The sequence below is a fragment of the Brassica napus genome, chromosome C4, assembly GCF_020379485.1.
Source record: "Brassica napus cultivar Da-Ae chromosome C4, Da-Ae, whole genome shotgun sequence".
In the NCBI taxonomy this organism is placed as follows: domain Eukaryota; kingdom Viridiplantae; phylum Streptophyta; class Magnoliopsida; order Brassicales; family Brassicaceae; genus Brassica; species Brassica napus.
In genome coordinates, this window is record NC_063447.1 from 11,251,311 (window position 1) to 11,272,993 (window position 21,683).

At 35.2% G+C, this 21,683-nt stretch overlaps 5 protein-coding genes and 1 non-coding gene across 9 annotated transcripts; 3 read left to right on the top strand and 3 right to left on the bottom strand.

Annotated features, from left to right (window-relative positions):
* Nucleotides 1-3,165: 3,165 nt before the first annotated feature.
* Nucleotides 3,166-4,493, top strand: LOC106451190 (protein NUCLEAR FUSION DEFECTIVE 6, mitochondrial). 3 transcript variants are annotated; one of them, XM_048753618.1, is made up of 4 exons: nucleotides 3,166-3,375; nucleotides 3,460-3,584; nucleotides 3,856-3,893; nucleotides 4,132-4,493. In XM_048753618.1, the coding sequence occupies exons 1-3, from the start codon at nucleotides 3,245-3,247 to the stop codon at nucleotides 3,870-3,872; spliced, it is 273 nt and encodes a 90-aa protein (XP_048609575.1). In that variant the 5' UTR covers nucleotides 3,166-3,244; the 3' UTR covers nucleotides 3,873-3,893; nucleotides 4,132-4,493. The 3 variants fall into 3 exon arrangements, with proteins under 3 accessions (XP_048609575.1, XP_013748524.1, XP_013748525.1); XM_013893070.3 differs by lacking the exon at nucleotides 3,856-3,893 and having other exon boundaries at nucleotides 3,457-3,584; XM_013893071.3 differs by lacking the exon at nucleotides 3,856-3,893 and having other exon boundaries at nucleotides 3,167-3,375.
* BNACNNG05160D (uncharacterized protein At4g28440) lies at nucleotides 4,472-5,657 on the bottom strand. Its single transcript, XM_013893068.3, has 2 exons — nucleotides 5,107-5,657; nucleotides 4,472-4,913 (listed from the first exon to the last, which is right to left on the bottom strand). The coding sequence occupies exons 1-2, from the start codon at nucleotides 5,462-5,464 to the stop codon at nucleotides 4,729-4,731; spliced, it is 543 nt and encodes a 180-aa protein (XP_013748522.1). The 5' UTR covers nucleotides 5,465-5,657; the 3' UTR covers nucleotides 4,472-4,728.
* Nucleotides 5,658-11,093: 5,436 nt separating this feature from the next.
* LOC106451188 (protein FRIGIDA-ESSENTIAL 1) lies at nucleotides 11,094-14,021 on the top strand. 2 transcript variants are annotated; one of them, XM_013893067.3, is made up of 6 exons: nucleotides 11,094-11,354; nucleotides 11,638-11,758; nucleotides 11,852-12,001; nucleotides 12,132-12,337; nucleotides 12,456-13,666; nucleotides 13,741-14,021. In XM_013893067.3, exons 1-6 carry the CDS (start codon nucleotides 11,237-11,239, stop codon nucleotides 13,807-13,809), a joined length of 1,875 nt encoding a protein of 624 aa, XP_013748521.1. In that variant the 5' UTR covers nucleotides 11,094-11,236; the 3' UTR covers nucleotides 13,810-14,021. The 2 variants fall into 2 exon arrangements, with proteins under 2 accessions (XP_013748521.1, XP_022556246.1); XM_022700525.2 differs by lacking the exon at nucleotides 11,094-11,354 and adding an exon at nucleotides 11,374-11,539.
* Nucleotides 14,022-14,649: 628 nt separating this feature from the next.
* On the bottom strand, nucleotides 14,650-16,159 carry LOC106453495 (zinc finger BED domain-containing protein RICESLEEPER 2-like). Its single transcript, XM_048753617.1, has 3 exons — nucleotides 15,555-16,159; nucleotides 15,152-15,473; nucleotides 14,650-15,074 (listed from the first exon to the last, which is right to left on the bottom strand). The coding sequence occupies exons 1-3, from the start codon at nucleotides 15,945-15,947 to the stop codon at nucleotides 14,977-14,979; spliced, it is 813 nt and encodes a 270-aa protein (XP_048609574.1). The 5' UTR covers nucleotides 15,948-16,159; the 3' UTR covers nucleotides 14,650-14,976.
* Nucleotides 16,160-18,544: 2,385 nt separating this feature from the next.
* LOC106451187 (dormancy-associated protein homolog 1) lies at nucleotides 18,545-19,635 on the top strand. The gene is made up of 3 exons (XM_013893066.2): nucleotides 18,545-18,977; nucleotides 19,101-19,296; nucleotides 19,388-19,635. Exons 1-3 carry the CDS (start codon nucleotides 18,887-18,889, stop codon nucleotides 19,422-19,424), a joined length of 324 nt encoding a protein of 107 aa, XP_013748520.1. The 5' UTR covers nucleotides 18,545-18,886; the 3' UTR covers nucleotides 19,425-19,635.
* Nucleotides 19,636-20,298: 663 nt separating this feature from the next.
* TRNAK-UUU lies at nucleotides 20,299-20,369 on the bottom strand. The gene has a single exon. It is a non-coding gene; the product is annotated as a tRNA-Lys (tRNA).
* Between the last annotated feature and the right edge of the window lie 1,314 nt (nucleotides 20,370-21,683).

A 21,683-nucleotide genomic window follows, 5' to 3' on the forward strand; every position in this document is an offset into this window, starting at 1 on the left:
GTGTCTATTCCAAATTCCATAAATTAATATGAAGATAATATTCTGATAAATTTTACAAAAGAACTAAACTGTAACAGTTGGTTGATATTTTATTTTCATTTTTAATATGTTTTGAGTTGTCCTATGATTTATATTTATAAAATAAATTATTATTTTAATAAATTATATATTTTTATCGTAGTTAAATCTATGATTTTAGATATAAGTTGTATTAGTCGAGTCACTCATGTTGTGAGTATATTGAGTTACATATATATTCTTTCTAATTCAAAATGAAGTATAATTATTTTTATTATAATTAAGTCAAATAAAATCATTTTTATTTATCGTTTAAATACACACATATTTTCATAATATTTATCAAATTATATGTTGATGTTTTAAAAAAAACATTAGAAAATAACGCAATGCTCAATAGGAAGTTACATGCATAAGTAGTTGATAAATTTTTGGAAGGTCATTAAAATATTTTATAAATTCTAAATAACTTTGTGCCTTTGATTATTGAATGGAAACTGAAATTTATTTTAAATAAACTTAAAATCAGAATTCAGATTTGCTTTGATATTTTGATTATGGTTATATTAAGTTCCACAAACATAAAAACATAAAATTTAAAAGCAAATTTAATACTAAAAAACAAATAACTTTGATAATGATAAAATATAATATATTTACCTCATTAAACTATTTTGTAACTATTTGATCAAACGATGTTTATTTTTAAAATTTATTTTTAGTTTTTTTAATATCTCTTAAAAATAAGCAGTAAAAAAAATTGTGATTGTATTTGGAAAATAATATTATATAAGTAAAATATAATTTATCGATATTTTTGTATGTGATTGAAAGAGATTATAGTCAACTAAATATATGATAAATAAATAAAACACTTCAATAATACTAATTATAAACCATTTTAGTCAATTAAATATATATCAGTTTATGTTACTTAATTATTTTATGTAATCATCTAAGAAAATATATAGATATATAAAAATATTTACTTTGAATTTTTTGTATTGTTTAAAATTATGTTTTAAAAGAAATAATATTTCATTTTCTAATATCAAGATTATCTGTGTAAATTGTTTTTAATGAAATCACATTATTATACAAATTTATATTTTTCATCTAAGAAAATATAGATATAAATAAATTATTTTATTACTTCGAAAGTATATTTATGTTATTATTTTGTGAACTTTCACTTTTTATGAAATCATATTATATATACATATATTTTTGTTTTTCAATTAGTTTTTTCTCAAATTTATAAAAAAATTCTTTTTTTCTTATACGTATATGTTTTTGGAAAATTTTAAAAAGAAAACTAACTAAAAAATAAATAATAGTATTTTAAATATAATATTTTTAATTCATTAAGGGTATTAGTGTGATCAACCATCATGAGAGTAACGTGAGTGCGATACATAGGAAACTGACTTCTCAAATAATATTATAGAGATATGTTTTCCATTTTTTGATGTTTTTGACATCTATTGGTTATAAACCAGGACCTCTCTTTAGCTTATGGTTTGAACATGTATGGCGGCTAAGGGCACAAGTATATGAGGTTAGTATATTAGTACTATTGGTTGTTACATTTGTAATGGTGAGAGTTGAACGTCTATGAACAATTAATAACACTTACAGTGCAAATATATGAATCTATTTGAATCAAGTTTTTTTGTAACAAATTGAATCAAGTTTGTACAAAGATTTTCTGCATACCTAGTGACAATTCAAATAAAAAATGAACAAAGCAAAGTAAACAAAACACAATGTTTTTAAAGCCAACTCGGACACTAAATCGGACGATTTACTAGGTTGTTGGGTCACTGGATCGACCGCGGTTGAACCGTGAGTTAATAAATGAATTAATTTTAGTATATAATAATATATCAGCTACGTAAATAAAAATATAGAAACTAAAGTTTAATATTTTTTAAATATTTTTTAAAACATAAAATAATAGTTTGGATATGTATATATTTTATGTTTAAAAAATTTTAGAAAATACTTAACTTTAGTTTTTATATTTTATTTTCATTTGACATATAAAATATCAAAAAATAGTTTAAACTATTTAATTTTTTTTCTAAAAAGGTAAGAGTTATGACATCTAAAAAAATCAAGACATAAAATTTATAAATATTTAAAACTAATGTGAATAATAAATTAAACTTCAAATACAAAATAAACCAAAAGTAAAAGATCACCGTAATAAATTGTCAATAACTGAAATAAACTAACACGAAATCACATCAATTAATTTTGGTTCGCTCTACCATCGTTCATTTCATTTTCTTCAGGTGACATCGTGAAATCTTCATTGAAATCTTCATTAAAATCTAAAATCACAAATATAAAACTGAAAAGGAAAAACCCAACCTTTTTTCCACGCACCTAACTTCTTAATTAAAAACTTAGAATATAAAACATAATATAAAAACATAATTAAAAACTAAAAAAAAGAAATAAAAAAGATTTGTTGGTTCAACCGATATCGAATTCCGGATTTTACTGAATTTTTGCAGGTTTCTAAATATTGAGTTTTTCACAAAACCCAAACAAGATTTTTTCTGGTTCACCGGGTTTAACCGGTTCAATCACGGATCGAAATCGGGTTTCAAAACAGCAAGAACAAAATAAACAAGAACTACCAAGATTCTAAAAATTAAGACTAATGACTCAAACAAATATCATAGCTGATAATCTTCATACAATCAATCAGGGTTACTTATTAGGTCCATAAACACAAATGAATGCTAATGTAATTTCATGACAACAACTTTACACTAATCAATCAATTAACATAAATTTTTATTGATAATTATGCATTTAACATATATCCAAATAGTCACTAACAATTTTAATCATCAATTTCCATTTACTAAATATGCAAAAGGGGATGATGATTGTGCAATCTACAACACTAGTTATAATATAAGTTTCATTCAAACTAATACTATAGTATGTTTTTCTTTCTAGAATTCGTTTTATTCAACGATATAATTATGGAAGAGGAAGTAAATAAAGGGTATAAATGCTAATTAAACCAAACTGAAAAGTTGACAAAAAAAAAAAAAAACCAAACTGAAAATAGTTGACAAAAAAAGAAAAAAGAAATTGAAAATAATAGTATATATCTGCTTATAACCCTTTTAGTCAATGTACTTGAAAGTCAAAACCCTATACTAAGCCCAAAGTTCATCTCTTGCAGAAAAATCAAAACGTTCAAATGTCCGCCGCCAGATCATTCCTCCGCTCCGGTGCCGGCCGAGCCGCCGCTGCAGCATTTCGTTCGCCGAAACCTATGCGGTCTTCGTACAAGGCGCCCAAACAGAGCCCACTCTCTCACCGTGTTTTCAGGTAACATTTATTCTCTAGTCGATCGATTGATCCCTCTGATTGGCTGATTTTTAATTTTCCATTTTTTTAAAAATGAAAAAGAAGATCTCCGGTGGCATTGAGCTGCTGCGTGGAGACGATGCTTCCGTACCACACGGCCACTGCTTCCGCCTTGCTCAATTCCATGCTCTCTGTTTCTTCACGTCGCTGCTCCGTTTGGACTCTTGGAGGTAATAATTCTCGTTCATATTCTTCTTCTTCTACAGGGTGGGACTTGTATTTCATATTAGTTTCTGCCATTTACTCTACATGATAGGTAGATTCTGTGTAGTGTAAGGCAGCCTTGTCAGTATCTTTTATGCTTTTTTTCTTTAAAACCATTGTTTCCAAGTCTAGTGTTTTGGTATGAAACTTGAAGTTGTAGCTAAATCACATTGAGAATTCTCAAGTGTCTTTTTCTTTGCATACATTGAGAATTCTCAACTTTTATTTATTTTCTAGGAGAAGATGATAACTGAAGCACAATCAACAAGAGTGATGTAAGCTGTATTTAGGTCTTAAAAAACCTTTAATGTGCTCATTAGGCCCTCCCTGTGGTGTCTTAGGTCAAAGAGAGCCGATCCATAGTTTCTCTAGTTACAGAAAGCAACCATCTTCTTATGAACAAGTCTCTGATTCTTCTTAATGATATTTCATGAATCCTGCAACAAGGCTTTTCTCTATTTAATCAATACACAGTTATTTCTCTCTCAACACTGATATGCTTTATTTGCTCAGATATCATTGATGATGCATGATGATTTTCAAACGGAGATTGCGGGAATGGATGCATGTGAAGTGATGTTTTTTTTTTCCATTGTAAAGAATCTTCAGTGACAGTAAATTGGATCATGTTTCTTCTTAGGTCATAAGATCTGCCTTTTAACCTTCAAAAGTGTCCAATACATTTGTCAAGGACCCGACCAGTTCAGTTCTGGATATAAGTAAAGAAAAAAAAACAGACAGCTTAACCAAAGCTACAGAAGACCACTTAGACCTGATTCATTCTTCTTTTGTAGTTCGTAATTGGGTTTTTGTATTTGACTATTGGCAAGAGAATATTGTCGGCACCAAGCTCTTTCCCAAATTCTTATTCATTAACCTCTCTGTTCAAGTCTCAAGGACCAAACATAAGCAGATAGAAGAGTTACAAGTACATGTATTGGTAATAGATCATGCACCAAAACACCGAGCTCAACATAATAACCTACCGGTGGATAAGATAGCAAACTTGCAACAACATAAGATAAAAACATAAGCTCCCCACCCTTTGTTCATTTGGCCCAAAACTCATTTTGGCTCTTGATACCCTATTAGACATGGGGCTAGAGATAATCACTCGACATTAACTAGCTCGTACTCCACAAGAGACAAGTTGTTATCTTCTTTAACGGTTATGCCAGCCGGTTCAGTGACCTCAATGCGACCCCATTTGTCAACAGCAAGCCTCATGGATCCCTTGAACATATCTATCTTCGCATTCCGGAGATTCACAGTAGTTCCTGGCTTCATCAAGTCCACTACACCCACAAAAAGAAACAAAGACTTGTATTAGTACCAAGTAACATAGCCAAGTAATCCACTTTTAATAACTAATCAAACACGTCTCACACTCTAGCAAAGAGACATAAGTAATATGAACGAAAGTGTTCAACTTTTGAAACCTTAGCACAAAAAGATTCAACCTTTCACGAACAAAACCTCTCAACTCACCTTGATCGTTGCGAGCGGTGAAGAGGATGGAAGCAGTCTCGTCTCCGACAAGACACTCAGCGATCCTAACAGGTCGGAGGTGAGAAGAAGCAGCGCCTGCCTTCTGAGGAACTGAATTCTGATCGACGACTTTAACAGTCAAGGTGTGACCGCTCGTGCCAGGTTTGAGCTGATCCACCTTGACGAACACAGGCTTCTTCTTCTCCTGCAAGCCCTGATTCGTCTGCTGATACCGAGCACGCGTCTGAGGCGGCGGGTTTCTCCCCTGTCGCCGCGGCGGAGGCGGTCCGTTTCTTTGCCGGGGTGGTCTTTGCTGAGAGTTGTCGGTGGTGTTCGATGCCGTTGGAGCTGAAGACATCTCTTGAGGAAAAGGTTAATGGAGAGTGTTATGTGCTCTTTTCTCTCTTTGTGTGTTTGCTGTGTCAAGTTTTTCGATCTCTTGAAGAAAGCCCTAGAAAGAAGAAAACTTGTGCCTTGTGGTGAGACTTCTGATTCCTTTCGTGGAATTTACTATTTTCCTCATATTTTTTCTTCTTTTAACTGAAAAGTAAAAAAAATGATGTCCAACATAATCGTTCGGATGGCTTAGGCAGCATTGGAGCCGGATCTCTAGTTTTCTTTTGCAGTTTGGTCTGTATATTTTTTTTCATCATCAGGCCCTCTTTTTCTCTTATCAGATTTGAGTTTTCAAGGTTTTGATTTCTTTTAAATCTCTAGATTTGGAGTTGTTGATTTCTTAGAATCCGGTCCAGATATTGTTGTTTTGGGTTAGCCTTGTCTGATTGCTTCAGCTTGGCGTATATTTCATCATTTATCTCATCTGATGTTTGATAGTTGACAGAAAGAGTGAATCTGAGGCGTTTTTAGTGGTTTTTACTATTTGTTCTCTGTCTTGGTTCAGCAATGGTGTAAGGTGGTGGTATGATGGTGGCATAGTTGTGTATGGTGATGTTCTTCAGAAGTTTCAAGTTTTTTGTCACCTCTCTATCTTTCAGTTTTGAAGGAGTTCTTCTCGCGATTTTGTAATAAGTTTGTTCCGGTTGTTCGTCTAATTCTCTTGTCCCTCGGTTGCTTCTGGTGAAACAGTAAAAGAAGGTTGGGGTTTTAGACCTTCCCATGAAGGTTTCTTTGGATGATGGGACTTTAGTTTCCGGTGTTGGTCTCTTCTCTTTGTGGACTTTCGTGCTAGGCGTTTTGGTTCTGGCTTGATACCGTGAACGGTGGGTTCTAGTATATTTTGTCTTGTGTTGTTGTGTTGGCCACTCTTCGCTTACTCTCTCTTGTGCTTTGTTGGTTTTTGGCAAAAGTGCCTATAGTTTTATGATTGTTTGATTTACTGCTATTTTCCTATTGAAAGATTGTCTACGGATTTGGATGTATGAATGTAAAGTTTATTCAAGTGATTGTTGTAGTTGTTGTATGTGTTGCCTTCTATTTAGGCTTGAAATTCCCTTGTATGAGCTATGTTTCCGATCCATCGGCTATCGGCTGTATTTTTAAAAAAGAAGTCTGTTGATGTTTTATTTTCAATATTTGTTTTTTGAAAATAAATTTTTTATCTCTAAATTGTTCATTTGATTTTGATAATGATTTATTTCTTTGCTTCATAAAAACTATAACAAATAGAGTATTGCATACATATTTACTACTACTAAATTCTACTCTTTCCATTTCTTAAAAATCTACGCTTTTTAAAAAAACTAGATCGTTTTCCGCGCTTCGCGCGGATTATTGCTTTTAAAATTTTACAATTAGTTTTGTTATTTAATTATAGAATATTGCAGAATTTCCATATGTACATAAACTATGATTATTTTTGTGTTTTCTCTGTAGTTAATTTTAGAGAGTGTATATTTTTGATAGATATTAAGTGTATTTATTAATTTTCTTCAACATTTTTTAAGGAATTAATACAACTATTAAATGCAGTTTTTCATATGTTGCTTTATGTTCTTTTAGTTTCTCTTTAATTTTTACCACTATCTTCATTTTTATATTGAGTATAGGTTTTATTTAATAAACAAATTTAATTATTTGTGATTTTAAATATATTCAGAGTAATTTGTGGCAATAAATTTGCCGTTTTTGTTTGAAAATCTCTTTCTTATGTTAGTTTAAATATTGGCCTATTGAATGTTTAAGATGGGACTGGTGGAATCTTTTTGATGACTAATAAAAGAGGTCTCTAATTTTGGGAATTTGAGTTACTTTATAGAGTTTGAAATTTAAATCAATTAACGTAATTTAATTTTCAGGTTATGAAGTATATACAGTCATTGCAAATTGTTATGATTGAATTGATTTTAGATTTAATATTCAATGGGTTTCTTATATTCATTAATTTGTTTTTGTGTTCCTAATATTATCTCAAGAACACGGATTTCATATATTCGTTAATTTGTTTTTCTGTGTTCGTAATATTGTCTCAGAACACTGAAGAGATCAAAGTTAATGGCTGAAATCATATGGAGCTGCCAAGAGATAACATTATTGTTTCGAGAAAATTAGTGAAATGATTTATTTCAAAATCATGTAAAGTTTCGATTGAGTATGGTCTTCTAACCACAACAACCTATTGACATGAACTCATAGTCCCATTTCTCTGACTTCCTTTCTAGCTACTTGCCTACTACCAAAAACAAAATTATGTATTTAGTTATTTTTATAAGCTATTGTTTATTTTGGTGTAAACTAAATGTTGCAACAGAAAACATATTCTTCATTAAAAAGCATATTCTTCATAAACCTAAATCTTTCATCTTCCGACCACCAACTCGAGCATGTTTTTTGTTGGGTAGTGCCGGTAATAGAAACACTGTAGTACGTTTGTTTTTCTCTTCTGCAAAAAACTTAATATTAATATTAATTTTGACAAAAAAAACTTAATATGAAGCAAAATCTTCTATTCCACAAATCCAAGTATTCTTTTAGCATCTTTGGGTGGTACTCAAGAGCAGTCTCAAGATACTATATATGAGCTCTGGCATGGCCTCTTTTGTGATCTTCAGCCTCTCAAACTCGAATTCCAGCTTGGTGACAGGTTGAACAGAGGGATCTCTTTGAGAGCTCATATATAGTCTCTTTCTTAGCTACACCCTTGAAGTACTCCACAAGTGTCAGGACTAACCCCTAAACAATAATTTTAGTTGAATACAACCAAATAGATCATAAGGAATGTAGTAAAATAATTTTGTGAAGCACCTCTTCAAATGTAGGCCGTTCATTGAGCTCAAAAGACAACAACTTTTGTAGAATACGAAGATCGAGAGGATCGTCATGTGGAAGCTTATGTGAAAAACGAATAGACTTCTTCAACCTCATGCTCCTCAAGTATCTTCCAGCTTTCTCGTTCCTCACCTGTCACATTCAGTGAAAGCAGTTCAGCCAAGAAAAGTAACAATGCAGTTGTTGTAAGCATTGTGGAGAGAGGTAAGGGACACTGACCCTTCCAATAGTTTCACAAATGGAGTTCCCAACAGATCATTCATCATATCCAATTGATGGACTATATTTTTCCCGGGGAAAAGAGGATTCCCTGTTAAGAGCATCAAGAAAGATGTTAAGTTTCTTTGAGTTTTAGATCCGATGATAGACATTAGTATCTTCAGAAAGATCATCCAACCTTATCCTAAACAGTGAAATGTAGCTATCTTAACCTGAACTGACCAATATAGATGCTGGTTGTTAAGGATTATAAACAATGGGCAAAAAATACTTGAATAATTATCTTAATCAATCAAATACTTATAAGTTAATACCTAGGTGATCATATGAACTTCAAAATGAGAGAAACTGAGGAGAAAGAAAGCATTGTGGACGGCGGGAGACGACAAAGTTTGCGTGAAGGCAGAGCTAGGGGATGTGTTTTTCAGAGAAGAAATAGGTGACGGAGAAGCATTCCACTTTCACATTGTCACTGAAAAAGAAAGTTGATTTCTTCTGTGAAACATATACTTCAAAAACTTTAAGCAGGGAATCCTGAAAGAATATATATATGTATTACACACGAGTAATTTTTATACACAAATGATCAAGACCCATAAATCAGAAAGTTCATTAATGTAATTTAAGAAAAAGACAGACAGAATAATGGTAAAGCTAATTTGGAAGGATTTTTTCAATAAGCTTTATACTTTCACTACTAACAAAGCATACACACCTTATAACCATAAATAATAAGACAATTCTCTCAAATAGATTTTTTAAAGTTTTGTGTCACAAAAATAGACTTAAAAAAATAAAATGACCAAAATAATTTTTTTTTATTTTGAAAATTTTAATATTTTTTAAGTTTTTAAAATTTGAAATCATACCCCCAAAACCTCATCCGTTAACTCTAAACCCTAAATCATAAACTTTAAACCCTAAATTCTAAACCATAAACCCAAAAACACATCCTTTAATACAATATTTTGGTCATTTTGATCCTTAAAGGCTATATTTGTGACAAAAACTATAGAGAATTTCTCTAAATAATATACTCTTCCAAGAGTACTATAGGTGGGAGAAAAAAAAATTAAGCCAAAGTATTTTCAAACCTCACCTTCGAATCATTGAGAAACCCACAAAGTTTCTTGCAAAAATCAAATCCGGTATACACAGCTCCTGGTTTGGAAAAGATAACAAATTATAACCAACTGAATAAGCTAACTCCACTACTCTGCATGGCATCTAAGAAACTGCATAAACTATGTCAATGCTCAGACATACTCCTCTCGTACCTGTTGGAGTGACTACTTATTTCTTAGTGAACGGCAAATGAACAAAAACATGCTCCACGACCTGAAATAAAACCCGATAATAGTTAGATAGGAGATCCTGAAATCTGAGTGGCGTTAAAAGAAAAAACATGGAATACCAAGACGAATGAATCTCTCCAACACGATGAACCTGCCATGGATTGAAGCCTAGGGATTTGGTGTAAGGTTATCTCATTTATTTTCTTAAGAATGTCAATTGGCGCAATCACCTAGTCCACTAAACCCGAGACAGAAAGTGCTTGATATTTCTTCCTATTCGATCTTTACATATATCTGTCAAGTGAGAAACACCACACCCATGTCACACCTTAAAAAATTATAAATAAAAGATTATTAACAAAATGGTTCATTCTTCAATATTATTAGTGGCATACAATCGTAAGATTGGAAACGGAGAAAGAACATACCTCCAATGATCCTAGGCTTCACGGTGGCCATGTATAAAAACTTTCTTGAAAATCAGTCAGCAAAAGAAGCCAATTAAGATCTGTCCCTAATGGAATGATCTGATACCTCGGAGCACTCACTCTGCAACAACACCAAACAAACGAAAAGCTTCAAAAGAAGTGAAAGAAAACGAAACATGAGATTTAACTTACGTTGCCGGAGACGGTAAAAGAGTTGATAGCGAGAGTTGGAAATGATTGATCGGCGAGAACATGGATGGGGCCGCAGGGGAAACCAATCCGTTTCGACGCGACGATCGCCATCGCTCTGGCGCATTGCAACTTTGCAAGTCTCTCGAATTCTCTTTGTTCACCTTGGCAAAAGTCTTGAGTTGTGAGAGAAAGGGCAAAGGTCTATCGACATTTTGAAGGAAGAGGAAAGGTATTCTCAATAAATTAAGATTGCCATAAGGTAATGTGATTCATAAATTACGTTGACATAAAATAATGTGGTGATTCATATATTATGTGGCCAACCGCGCATATAAAAAACAGACAAAGCCCAAGTGGAAAATTTATCGGATGAAGCCCACATTGTCAGATGCTCGACTCTGGACGAAACTAACACAGGAGGCCTGTCTGACATGTCCGATTAACTGTTTTTTATTGGTTGATTATTTTGGGTGACGTGGCAGCCTATAATCTCAGCATATAGGGCTTTTAGTATTGTGATTGTTTAAAAACGGTAAGTATTTTCTACATTTTTAATATATTATTTAATTGTAAGTTACATAAATGGGCTTTGAATTTAGGAAGACCCATAAAAACAAACCAATACGGTGTCGAATCAGCGCTTTGTCTCGCAAGTCGCTATACCAAACGTATTCTCGGAGATCAGAGACTCGAGAGAGACTCGCTTGAGGTTGGTTTAATCTCCGATCACGCCGCAGTAATCACCACCGTCCCTCGCCGGAATACTTCGACATGTCTGATTCCGATATGGACATTGACGATGACGAGGTCCAAGTACAGGTACAACCCACAGCTGCGGGAGAATCTCGATTGCTTGCTAGACCAATCGAAGCTTCCAATTCCCAGAACGGTAAGTATTCTGATTCCATGATTTGGTTTAATCTGTTCGTGGATTGAATTGATGGGAAGAACGCCTCTCTGTAATTGCAATTGACTCTGATGATGATGAGTCAAGAAGGATGGTATATGCAGGAGAAAATCTAAACGCATCGTTTTGTTCTAGATTAGAGAAATGGCTTATGAGAGATTAGCTAGGTAGTATCTTGCTTTTATCATATTGTATAGCTTGCCCCATAGATTTAGCTGAAAAGTATCTTGCTTTTTAACATATGATTTAACTTTGTCCCATGTAGATGTGAAGAAGCATTCAGATGAGCAATTAAAGATCATAAATGGAAACTTACAACCTAATCTTTCTGGGAATAGTGGGAAGAATCCAATTCTGGAAGGTGAAAAAGGCACAATTTTACCAAGGTATATGACGTGTAAAGTTTTCAGCTTTGTGTTTCTTTACTGAACCTAGGAGGTTATTGTAGAGAGAGGTTGAGCTTCTGTATATTGATTCAGTCTCAGATTTCCTGCTCCGGGACAAAGCTTTCCGTTGGTGAATGGACCAGAACAATCAAAGATCATAAACGGATACTTACAACCTAATCTTTCTGGGAGTAGTGGGAAGAAACTTATGCTGGAAGGTGAAAAAGACACAGTTTTATCAAGGTATAACAAAGTTTTCTGCTTTATGTTTCTTTACTGAATCTAAGTAGGAGGTTAGTTGTAGAGAGGTTGTTGTGCTTCTGTGTTTTTGCATGTTTGGAGCTTTTTTTATACTGAGAGATTTGGTTCGCAGGTTTCCTGCTCCGATGCAAACCCTTCCGCCGGCAAATGGACCAGAACAAAAACGTCCGGCATATCCCTGCAAGTTTTTTGCTCAAGGGCGGTGTACCAAAGGGAACTCCTGCAGGTTCCTTCATGTGAATGAGAATATGAATCGGACTAGTCAGCAACAGGTGGTGAATAATATGGCTGGAACTAGCGGTATCCAGTCTATTGAAGGTATGTAGTCTCATTAGAGATAGTTTATCCTTTACAGGTTGTGATGATCTATGTAGGTGAATTTTTCTAGTTGCTCTTTATGAATCAACCAGTGATTTAATCACTCGTGTTTATTCAGAAAGAAGACCGTTGGAGAGCAAAGAAGGTGTAAGATTCTCCATGTTAAGCACAAATGGCGTGACATCTTTGGTGAATCCCCCGGCTGGTCAGAGAGTTTTCCCTTTCACGAACGAGATGCGCTTTATGCCTTCATTGGAAAACATGGGAAGAGGGAGTCTGCAAAAGTGTGGTGCTGTTTTCACTGAGAACAGGCCTGTATTTGGTAATAGCACCAGTTCCTTCCCATTGAGAAGCAGCTTTGTTCAAGAACATGGATCTTTTATCACTTCAAATAGACAAACAGACATGGGATCTTCTGGACCAGCGTGGACAGGATCCGTGTTCAGTTCTGCTCCTCTGAACCAGTATGCTTCTCCCTTTGGGAATTTTGAAAACAGGAATGATATAAATGAATCTGGATCACTACCAATGGAGCAAGCGTTATCTGTTCCATCCGTTCAAGATGCAGAAGTCGACACGACTAGCGACAAAAAGGAAGTTTCTTCAAATGATTGGGAACCTTCTGAACCTTTTCGACCATCTTTCACAATTCCTCCCTATATACTTCCCTCGTCTGATGCCCTCTACGACCCTTTCATGGATATAGAGAATCCAGAAGGCAGATCTCCTAAAGCTCAATCGTCAACTAAAGGGAAAGATGCACAGAAAAAGTCCGGCCAGCAGAAAGATGGTGATTCTGCTAGTAATGATAAAAACAGTTCATGCAGCCAAAATCAATTCCAAGAAACTGTGGTGAGAAAAAAATTGGAAACACATGGATTAGTGGAAGGAGTGGCTACTTCAGTGGTTGATCAAAATGATGCAAGTGCAACAACACCAAGCAAAGAGATATCTTCATCGGCGGCTGTTGAGAATAGAGCTGTCTTGAAAAGAAGCAAACCTGCAGGGCATGGATCTTGGCATAGAAGTGATGGGTCATCACATCAAAAGAAGTTGAAAACAGATGAGATGGATGGGGAAGTGAGGTCGGACGCAGGAACAAAAGTAATGAGACAGTTCAGGACAGCAGTTGTGGAAACCATTAAAGATATGTTGAAACCGTTGTGGCGTGAAGGCCGTCTTAGCAAAGATGTGCATAACATGATAGTTAAAAGAGCTACTGAAAAGATAGTCAGTGCTGCTGTCCAGTTACATCAGGTGCCGACTAACAACGAATCAGTTGAGAAATATCTTAGTATGTCTTCAACCAGAATTGTGAAGCTGGTAGAGGTGAGTTTCTAAGCAGGTATAAACCTAAGCTGTAAGTATCGCATATTTCTTAAATTTCCTCTGTTCATTTGCAGGGGTATGTCGAGAAGTTTGGTAAACCCCAGTCTAAACCCTCAGGTATCATCAAATCAAAAGCCAGTTAATACCGGTGGCATGAGCGCAAGCTGATGATATTCTTGTAAATTATGGCATCTTCCTTTTCCTTATTAGGACTTGCGCCTATTTTTTTGCATCTCCATTCTTATCCTTTTACCAATAATGGAAGAAGGCTGGAACTGGAGCTCTGTAGAGGAATTGTGTATGCGTTGTAAAACTCGTCAAAGCTTTTATTTATGCTTAAAAACAGCTTTTCACTCTTAGAAAGAATATAATTGTTTTATTATTGGTTGTAATCTTATAGCAATAATGTGATAGAGAGGCTGTATTCTATTGCTAGCTATGTCTGTTTGGTATTGCTTCGGAAGCAGGTGAAGGTGGAAATAGAAAGAAACGGAATAGTGTTGAAGGTACGCTTTCGAACATCTTGACTATGTTTCTTTGTTTGCGTACAATACAGATTGTTAGTGATTAGCTTGGGAGCTGTTATATCATGGTTATGTCATTACTGGTAGGGGTGTCAGTTGGGTTGGACCACACCCAAATGGGTATGCCCAATGGGTATTTGTTTTTTTTGGTCTCAAGACATCCACACCCACATCTAGCCCACACCCTATCTAGCCCACACCCAACTTAACCCAACATCCATATGGCCAACCCAAGCTTCCATATGGCCAACCCAAGCTTTCCCATGATTAGCAACTCTGTTTAAGCATAATTTAATGTAAAAAAATTATCTCTCAAATCTGCTGAGTGTTTAATTTATATTTGTTCACCTCTAATACAAATATGATGTAAAAAAATGTGGATACAATTTTAAGGTTTTGAAAAATATAACTCTCTGATTTATTGATTCACTTCTTCTCAGCTTCCAACTTCTCTACTTGTCCTCAGCCTGCAAAAAGGAAAAAAATAAGGTTCAACATCTACGGTTCAAGCTACTAAAGCAACACATGTTTAACACAAAAGAAGACACATGAAAGCATACGATTGTTGTATGAAGATAAAAGTTAAAAAAGAAGCTCATGAAACCTGAATATCTCTAACTCGTTTCTGAAATATGAAACTGTTTTTTTTCTTGTCTTACACTCACTAAATTAGCTCAAGATCATACTCGTAAACTGCTCTTTATCTTTTCAGGTTTACTAGTCTACAACTAAACTTATCAACACAAGCAAAAGAATAAAAGTTCAGTGTGAACCTGAAGCAAGTCTTCAACTCAAGTCTGTGGACTCTCCACTCTCTTCCTCTTTTTCCTTCTCTTTCTCTTCTTCCTCTTTCTCCTCTTTCTCCTCTTCTGTCTTCTCATCACCTGCCAAAAAAAATAGCCGCATGAAGCAATTGATTATACGAAGCAATTGTTTATATGAAGCAATTGTTTATACTAACCCATTGCTGGAAACCCTTTTAACCAGTTTCTAGTACAGACCAAGGCTTGGACATTAGTGGGTAGAAGACAACTCCTATACTTGTTGAGCACTCTACTACCTATGCTAAATGAAGATTCTGAAGCCACAGTTGTTATGGGTATACTCAAAACCTCTCGTGCCATTGTTGCTAACTCTCTGAACCGAGCCGAATTGTCTCTCCAGTAATGTAACACATTTAGTTTCTTGTGAGCGGCGTAGTCAAGCAATGGCTCATCCAGATATATGCCGAGAGCAGACTTGCCACTGTCAACAGCTTTCTGAGAAAAGAAGGCGTAGAATCCCTAAACAGGTTAAACATCAGTGATTTAATATCAGAAATTCACAACACTTGTCACAAATAACTACAGAAATTGATAACTTACCCCATAACCGGCTGGAACATCGTGTGTTTCTCCTTGTGAAGTTGTTGCAGCACTACTGTTTCTCTGGTTTTTCTTGTAAGCTCCAAACAACTTATAGATCTTTGAACGAACATTAGCCAACCTTCTCTCAATCATCCAAATTTCATTGAAATACAAATTTGATGTTGGGTATGAGGAACCCGAAATCAAATCAGTAATCTCCGAAAATGGTTTCAAAAGCTCGGATAACATTTCCACTCTCCTCCACTCAGAATAAGAGGGAAAACTCACATAACTTTCTTCTACATCTGCCAAGTGACTTAGTGCATTTCTGAACTTTAAAGCTCTAGAAAGCATGAGGAAAGTAGAATTCCAGCGTGTGCTTACATCTAAAGACCAGACCTCCTTCATCATCCTCAACTCCCACTGTTTCAACACAGCTTTTAAACATTATTTCCCTACTTTCTGATCCTCTAACGAACTTAGCACTCTCCCTGTAAGAGAAGGTTGGCTAATGTTCGTTCAAAGATCTATAAGTTGTTTGAAGCTTACAAGAAAAACCAGAGAAACAGTAGTGCTGCAACAACTTCACAAGGAGAAACACACGATGTTCCAGCCGGTTATGGGGTAAGTTATCAATTTCTGTAGTTATTTGTGACAAGTGTTGTGAATTTCTGATATTAAATCACTGATGTTTAACCTGTTTAGGGATTCTACGCCTTCTTTTCTCAGAAAGCTGTTGGCAGTGGCAAGTCTGCTCTCGACATATATCTGGATGAGCCATTGCTTGACTACGCCGCTCACAAGAAACTAAATGTGTTACATTACTGGAGAGACAATTCGGCTCGGTTCAGAGAGTTAGCAACAATGACACGAGAGGTTTTGAGTATACCCATAACAACTGTGGCTTCAGAATCTTCATTTAGCATAGGTAGTAGAGTGCTCAACAAGTATAGGAGTTGTCTTCTACCCACTAATGTCCAAGCCTTGGTCTGTACTAGAAACTGGTTAAAAGGGTTTCCAGCAATGGGTTAGTATAAACAATTGCTTCATATAAACAATTGCTTCGTATAATCAATTGCTTCATGCGACTATTTTTTTTGGCAGGTGATGAGAAGACAGAAGAGGAGAAAGAGGAAGAAGAGAAGGAAAAAGAGGAAGAGAGTGGAGAGTCCACAGACTTGAGTTGAAGACTTGCTTCAGGTTCACACTGAGCTTTTATTCTTTTGCTTGTGTTGATAAGTTTAGTTGTAGACTAGTATACCTGAAAAGATAAAGAGTAGTTTACGAGTATGATCTTGAGCTAATTTAGTGAGTGTAAGACAGGAAAAAAAACAGTTTCATATTTCAGAAACGAGTTAGAGATATTCAGGTTTCATGAGCTTCTTTTTTAACTTTTATCTTCATACAACAATCGTATGCTTTCATGTGTCTTCTTTTGTGTTAAACATGTGTTGCTTTAGTAGCTTGAACCGTAGATGTTGAACCTTCTTTTTTTCCTTTTTGCAGGCTGAGGACAAGTAGAGAAGTTGGAAGCTGAGAAGAAGTGAATCAATAAATCAGAGAGTTATATTTTTCAAAACCTTAAAATTGTATCCACATTTTTTTACATCATATTTGTATTAGAGGTGAACAAATACAAATTAAACACTCAGCAGATTTGAGAGATAATTTTTTTACATTAAATTATGCTTAAACAGAGTTGCTAATCATAGGAAAGCTTGGATTGGCCATATGGGTGTTGGGTTAAGTTGGGTGTGGGCTAGATAGGGTGTGGACTAGATGTGGATGTGGGTGTCTTGAGACCAAGAAAAACAAATACCCATTGGACATACCCATTTGGGTGTGGTCCAACCCAACTGACACCCCTACTTCTTCCTAACCGCATTGACTACAACTCATCTCCTTTCTGCCATGTTTTTTTTGGAAATAGCTAAGCAATTAGATAAGCTCCTCCATAGAAAGTTGACGTTTTTTGGTGGCGCTTTCGCTTTCCACAGTGCTTTGTACCAGGAAATAAGAAGACTTGGTTCTAACTTCAAAGATTCCCACAGGTGCAGGATCCTAACTTATTTTGCATCTCCTGACAGTGTATTGACCATTTTGGTTATAGCACCAGGAGAAAAGCATACTATGTATCAGAACTGCCAGGTCTAACCTGCATGATTAGTCTACACTCGTTAGGATCAAAACATTCCCTCAGACGTGGTAATTTCCATTCATCACTCCCCTCTTCTTTGAACATTAAGAGCCTCAATTGATAATGAGAGTATCCTTCCTTTGGCTTCTTGGGTGGGAAGGTAGAGGTAACACAAACATCATTACCATTAGCAAGCTCTCTCTTAACTCCAACTTTCGTCATATCGTGAACATGGAGGATGCTTCTCCAAGCAAAAAGTAAGGTTCCTACTATGGCAGTAAGAGAAGATCATTTGGGGAAATACTTGCATCCGTGACTGTGGGCGAGGCTACGGTTCTTTCAACATGCTCAAGAGTTGTTTCCCCAATAAGTGTATGCTGAAGTCTCTAAACCGTAGGCCACATTCATCCTTAGTAAGACATCCAACGTTTCCAGTCGATTCCTTTCCATGTATCTTGGCTTCTCCACTAGAATTGTCCCATGCATGAAGCTTGTAATCTTCTGAATGGTTTTCTTTAATATGTTTCTAAGTGGTTTCTTATCTGATTTCTCAGTTACTGTGTTGAATGTTTGTGTGTTTACAGAAACAAAACCAGTTTTATGTGCGTCACTAAGTTTGACGTTTTATCAATGGTAGTTTTGTAGATAACTTCTTTATGTCATCATTAAAATTACCTGGACATTTCAACCAGTTCAATGTAAGTTACATGTGTAACTAGTGTTCAAAAGAAATGATGATATATACATTTGCTGTTCCTATAATACTTTTCCACGAAAAGTTTAGGAGATAGGATACTTTGATTGAAGGGTCCCATTTCATGACTCTTCGTCCTTATCCATATACCCGTCTCTATCTTGGGAGATGGGATACTTTGATTGAAGATTCTATACACATCGCATTGTTTACATATTAAGATTGAAGATTGCTCCCTCCGATTCTCTCTGTTATATATTTAACACTATTATTTTAAACTAAGGTTCGTATACGTCTAATGGACTATACATTAAAAATTTACGACATGTTTAGATAATTCTACTTTTAATATTTTTCCAATTATTTATTGTTATCTAGATATTTTATTGGGTGAAAAGAAGATATTTTCATAAATAGTTTTACCATGGGTCTATAAATAAAGATAAAGAAGCCCTGACCAAGTACATCACACTCGACACCCTTCATTGGTAAATCAGCAAATAAAAAAGCAAGAAAAAGATGTGGGATGAAACTGTTGCTGGACCTAAGCCGGAGCATGGCCTTGGCCGTCTCCGCAATAAGATCACCGCTCAACCCATAGAGATCAAAGGTATAGACATATATTCGTATCAACCCAACTCATGCATATATATATATATATGTATATATTTTTGGTAACCACTGTATACAACATGATTCATTAATTATGAAAATATGTGATGATCATGTAAAGGTGTAGGAGAAGGGAGCAGCAGTAAGACTGTGCCGGCGGCGGGGAGTCCAGGAACTCCGACGACGCCAGGGTCTGCGCGTAAGGAGAACGTGTGGAGGAGTGTGTTCCATCCAGGAAGTAATATAGCCACCAGAGGAATGGGCACTAACCTCTTTGATAAGCCTTCTCACCCAAACTCTCCCACCGTATACGACTGGTACGCACTGAAGTTTTGTTTATTAATATTATAAGCTGTGATCGGGCGGTTCAGATCAGAACTAAGATGTTTTGACCGTTGTGATTCTCAGGCTGTACAGCGACGATACCAGAAGCAAGCACCGTTGAAGCGAGAGGATGGAGTGACATGCTGGTGATGTAAAAATGTGTCTGTTTTTCTTGTTTTTTTGCTGTATTCGCAACTTTTTTCTTTATTTCTTGTTGTTGTGACCGTTTGATCTCCATTATCTGTGATGGTTTTAACGGTGGAGATGCTTCCTCTTGTCTTTGTAATGTTTCTACTGTTTGGTAATTGATATATTTAACTTTTAGCTTCTAATGATTTACAAATAACTTAACTATGGTTAACATAATACATAATTGAACTTTTAATTCAACTATGCAAATTTAACCATGGTTAGTGTGACAACAATCAATTACGATGATGGTGATTTAATTATAGTTGGTACTTGTTTATCATTCAGGATAAAGAAGATTCAAATCATGTATACCCTACATCAATAAGTGATATTAGATGAAAATATAAAACCAAAAAAAGTATTGTTTTTAGTGGGTCTCGCACCAGTAATTCATTATACAGCAAAAACCCAAATTAATCATATCATGGTTCGATGAGTTACTTGTGTTAACAAGCATGAATGATCCCCATTGGCTTGTAAACAACAAGAATCAAAGTAAAATCTTAAATAGATCTCAAGCAGATACAAGCCATATCATGGTTCGATGAGTTACTTGTGTTAACAAGCATGAATGATTGATGACTTAAATTATCCCCATTGGCTGGTAAACAACAAGAATCAAAGTAAAATCTTAAATAGATCTTAAGCAGTTGGCTGGTTAACAACAAGAATCAAAGTAAAATCTTAAATAGATCTTAAGCAGATACAAGCCATATATGTAATTGTGGTCTCTGTACGTGGAAGGAAATAATCTTCTAGTGGTAAGTGAAAAATGTTTTTTTTGGTTGGAAAAAGAAAATAATCGCCGTCTGTGGGGATCGAACCCACGGCACGGGATTAAAAGTCACGCGCTCTACCACTGAGCTAAGACGGCTTTGTTTTTAGTGTTTGTTGGTAAAACTAAACAATACATTGAAAAGAAAAGGGTAAAACTGTCTGTTACCGAAGTGACTATCCAATGTATCATCGTCCTTAAAACATCTCTTGCTTCTGTCATTTAGTTTAGGTGAATTGTTAAACTATTTTAAAAGCAAAGAAGATTCTGCTGCTGTTGGGAACTTATTTAGGTTTGTTGCTTACAAGATTTTCATGCATAATAATTATTGAGAGTGGCTATGGAGAACCGGTCTGGTTCAGTATACTCGCAGTTGAGTGAAGGCGATAAGGATGAAGTCGGTTGGAGATAAGCTACAAAGATTATGATAAGGACTCGATAGATTGTGTGTAATCCTTGTAAAGAATCTTTAGAGTATCTTGTAACAAGTATATATGCATGTAACATAACCGTCGAATATACACAGTTGAGTTCATCATATTCTCTCTTAGTTTACAATAATTTCTTGTTTTGGTAATAACCATTTTCGATAGTTTATCAATTATCACTGAGTTAGCATCACTCATGTTCTTATATTTCCCTTCAGGAGGTAAAGATTGATTCTTGGAGGGTGTTTTGTATTTTTTTGTTACTGATGTCAGGTGAAACTTCAGAAACATAATTACAGATGTGCATGGGCTCTCAATACAAAAACAGGCTACCTTGTGCTTCAAGGATCCTGCAGACTGAAGGAGTATATTTCCCTTCACTCTTGTTATATCTCTCCTTGAGAAATATAATAAGATCCATCATCACATGATCGGCTAGATACATGTTGTTCTTGAGGGTAAGGCCAAATGATCTTTCACTGTAAGATAGTTACAACAGTCCTCTTGATTGTGCTGTTCTGACCGTTAAAAACAAGGGGTGAGAAACTCTCGTTCCTAAAATGTTCTACTTAGAGTTGAACATACAGGTTGTTGGAGATGCTGTCTTTTTACCGTGTTGGAGATGCTGTCTTTTTACCGTGGAGGGTTCTAATCCGAAAGGTGGTCTACTTGGTTGACATGGGGATAAGTGTTTTCTGTTGTCTCGGAACTTGATGAGATTTCTTGTAATAGAACTACAGATCTCAAGAATCAAAAGTTTCTTCCAAATTATCAAATAAAAAAAAAAGAGTTTTTTAGCTTGTCTCCTCATTGTTGATTGCAAGACATATAAAGAGACCCTGATCTAGTTCACGATCTTGGCTTGAATAAACACTGCTAAGTTTTTAAGGGAACTTACTCATGTTCCTTCAAGCGACAATGCATTTACTTGGTCTCAAATGCATTTACTGATGTCATAGGTTTAGGAGATAGCTTTCTTTTAGGA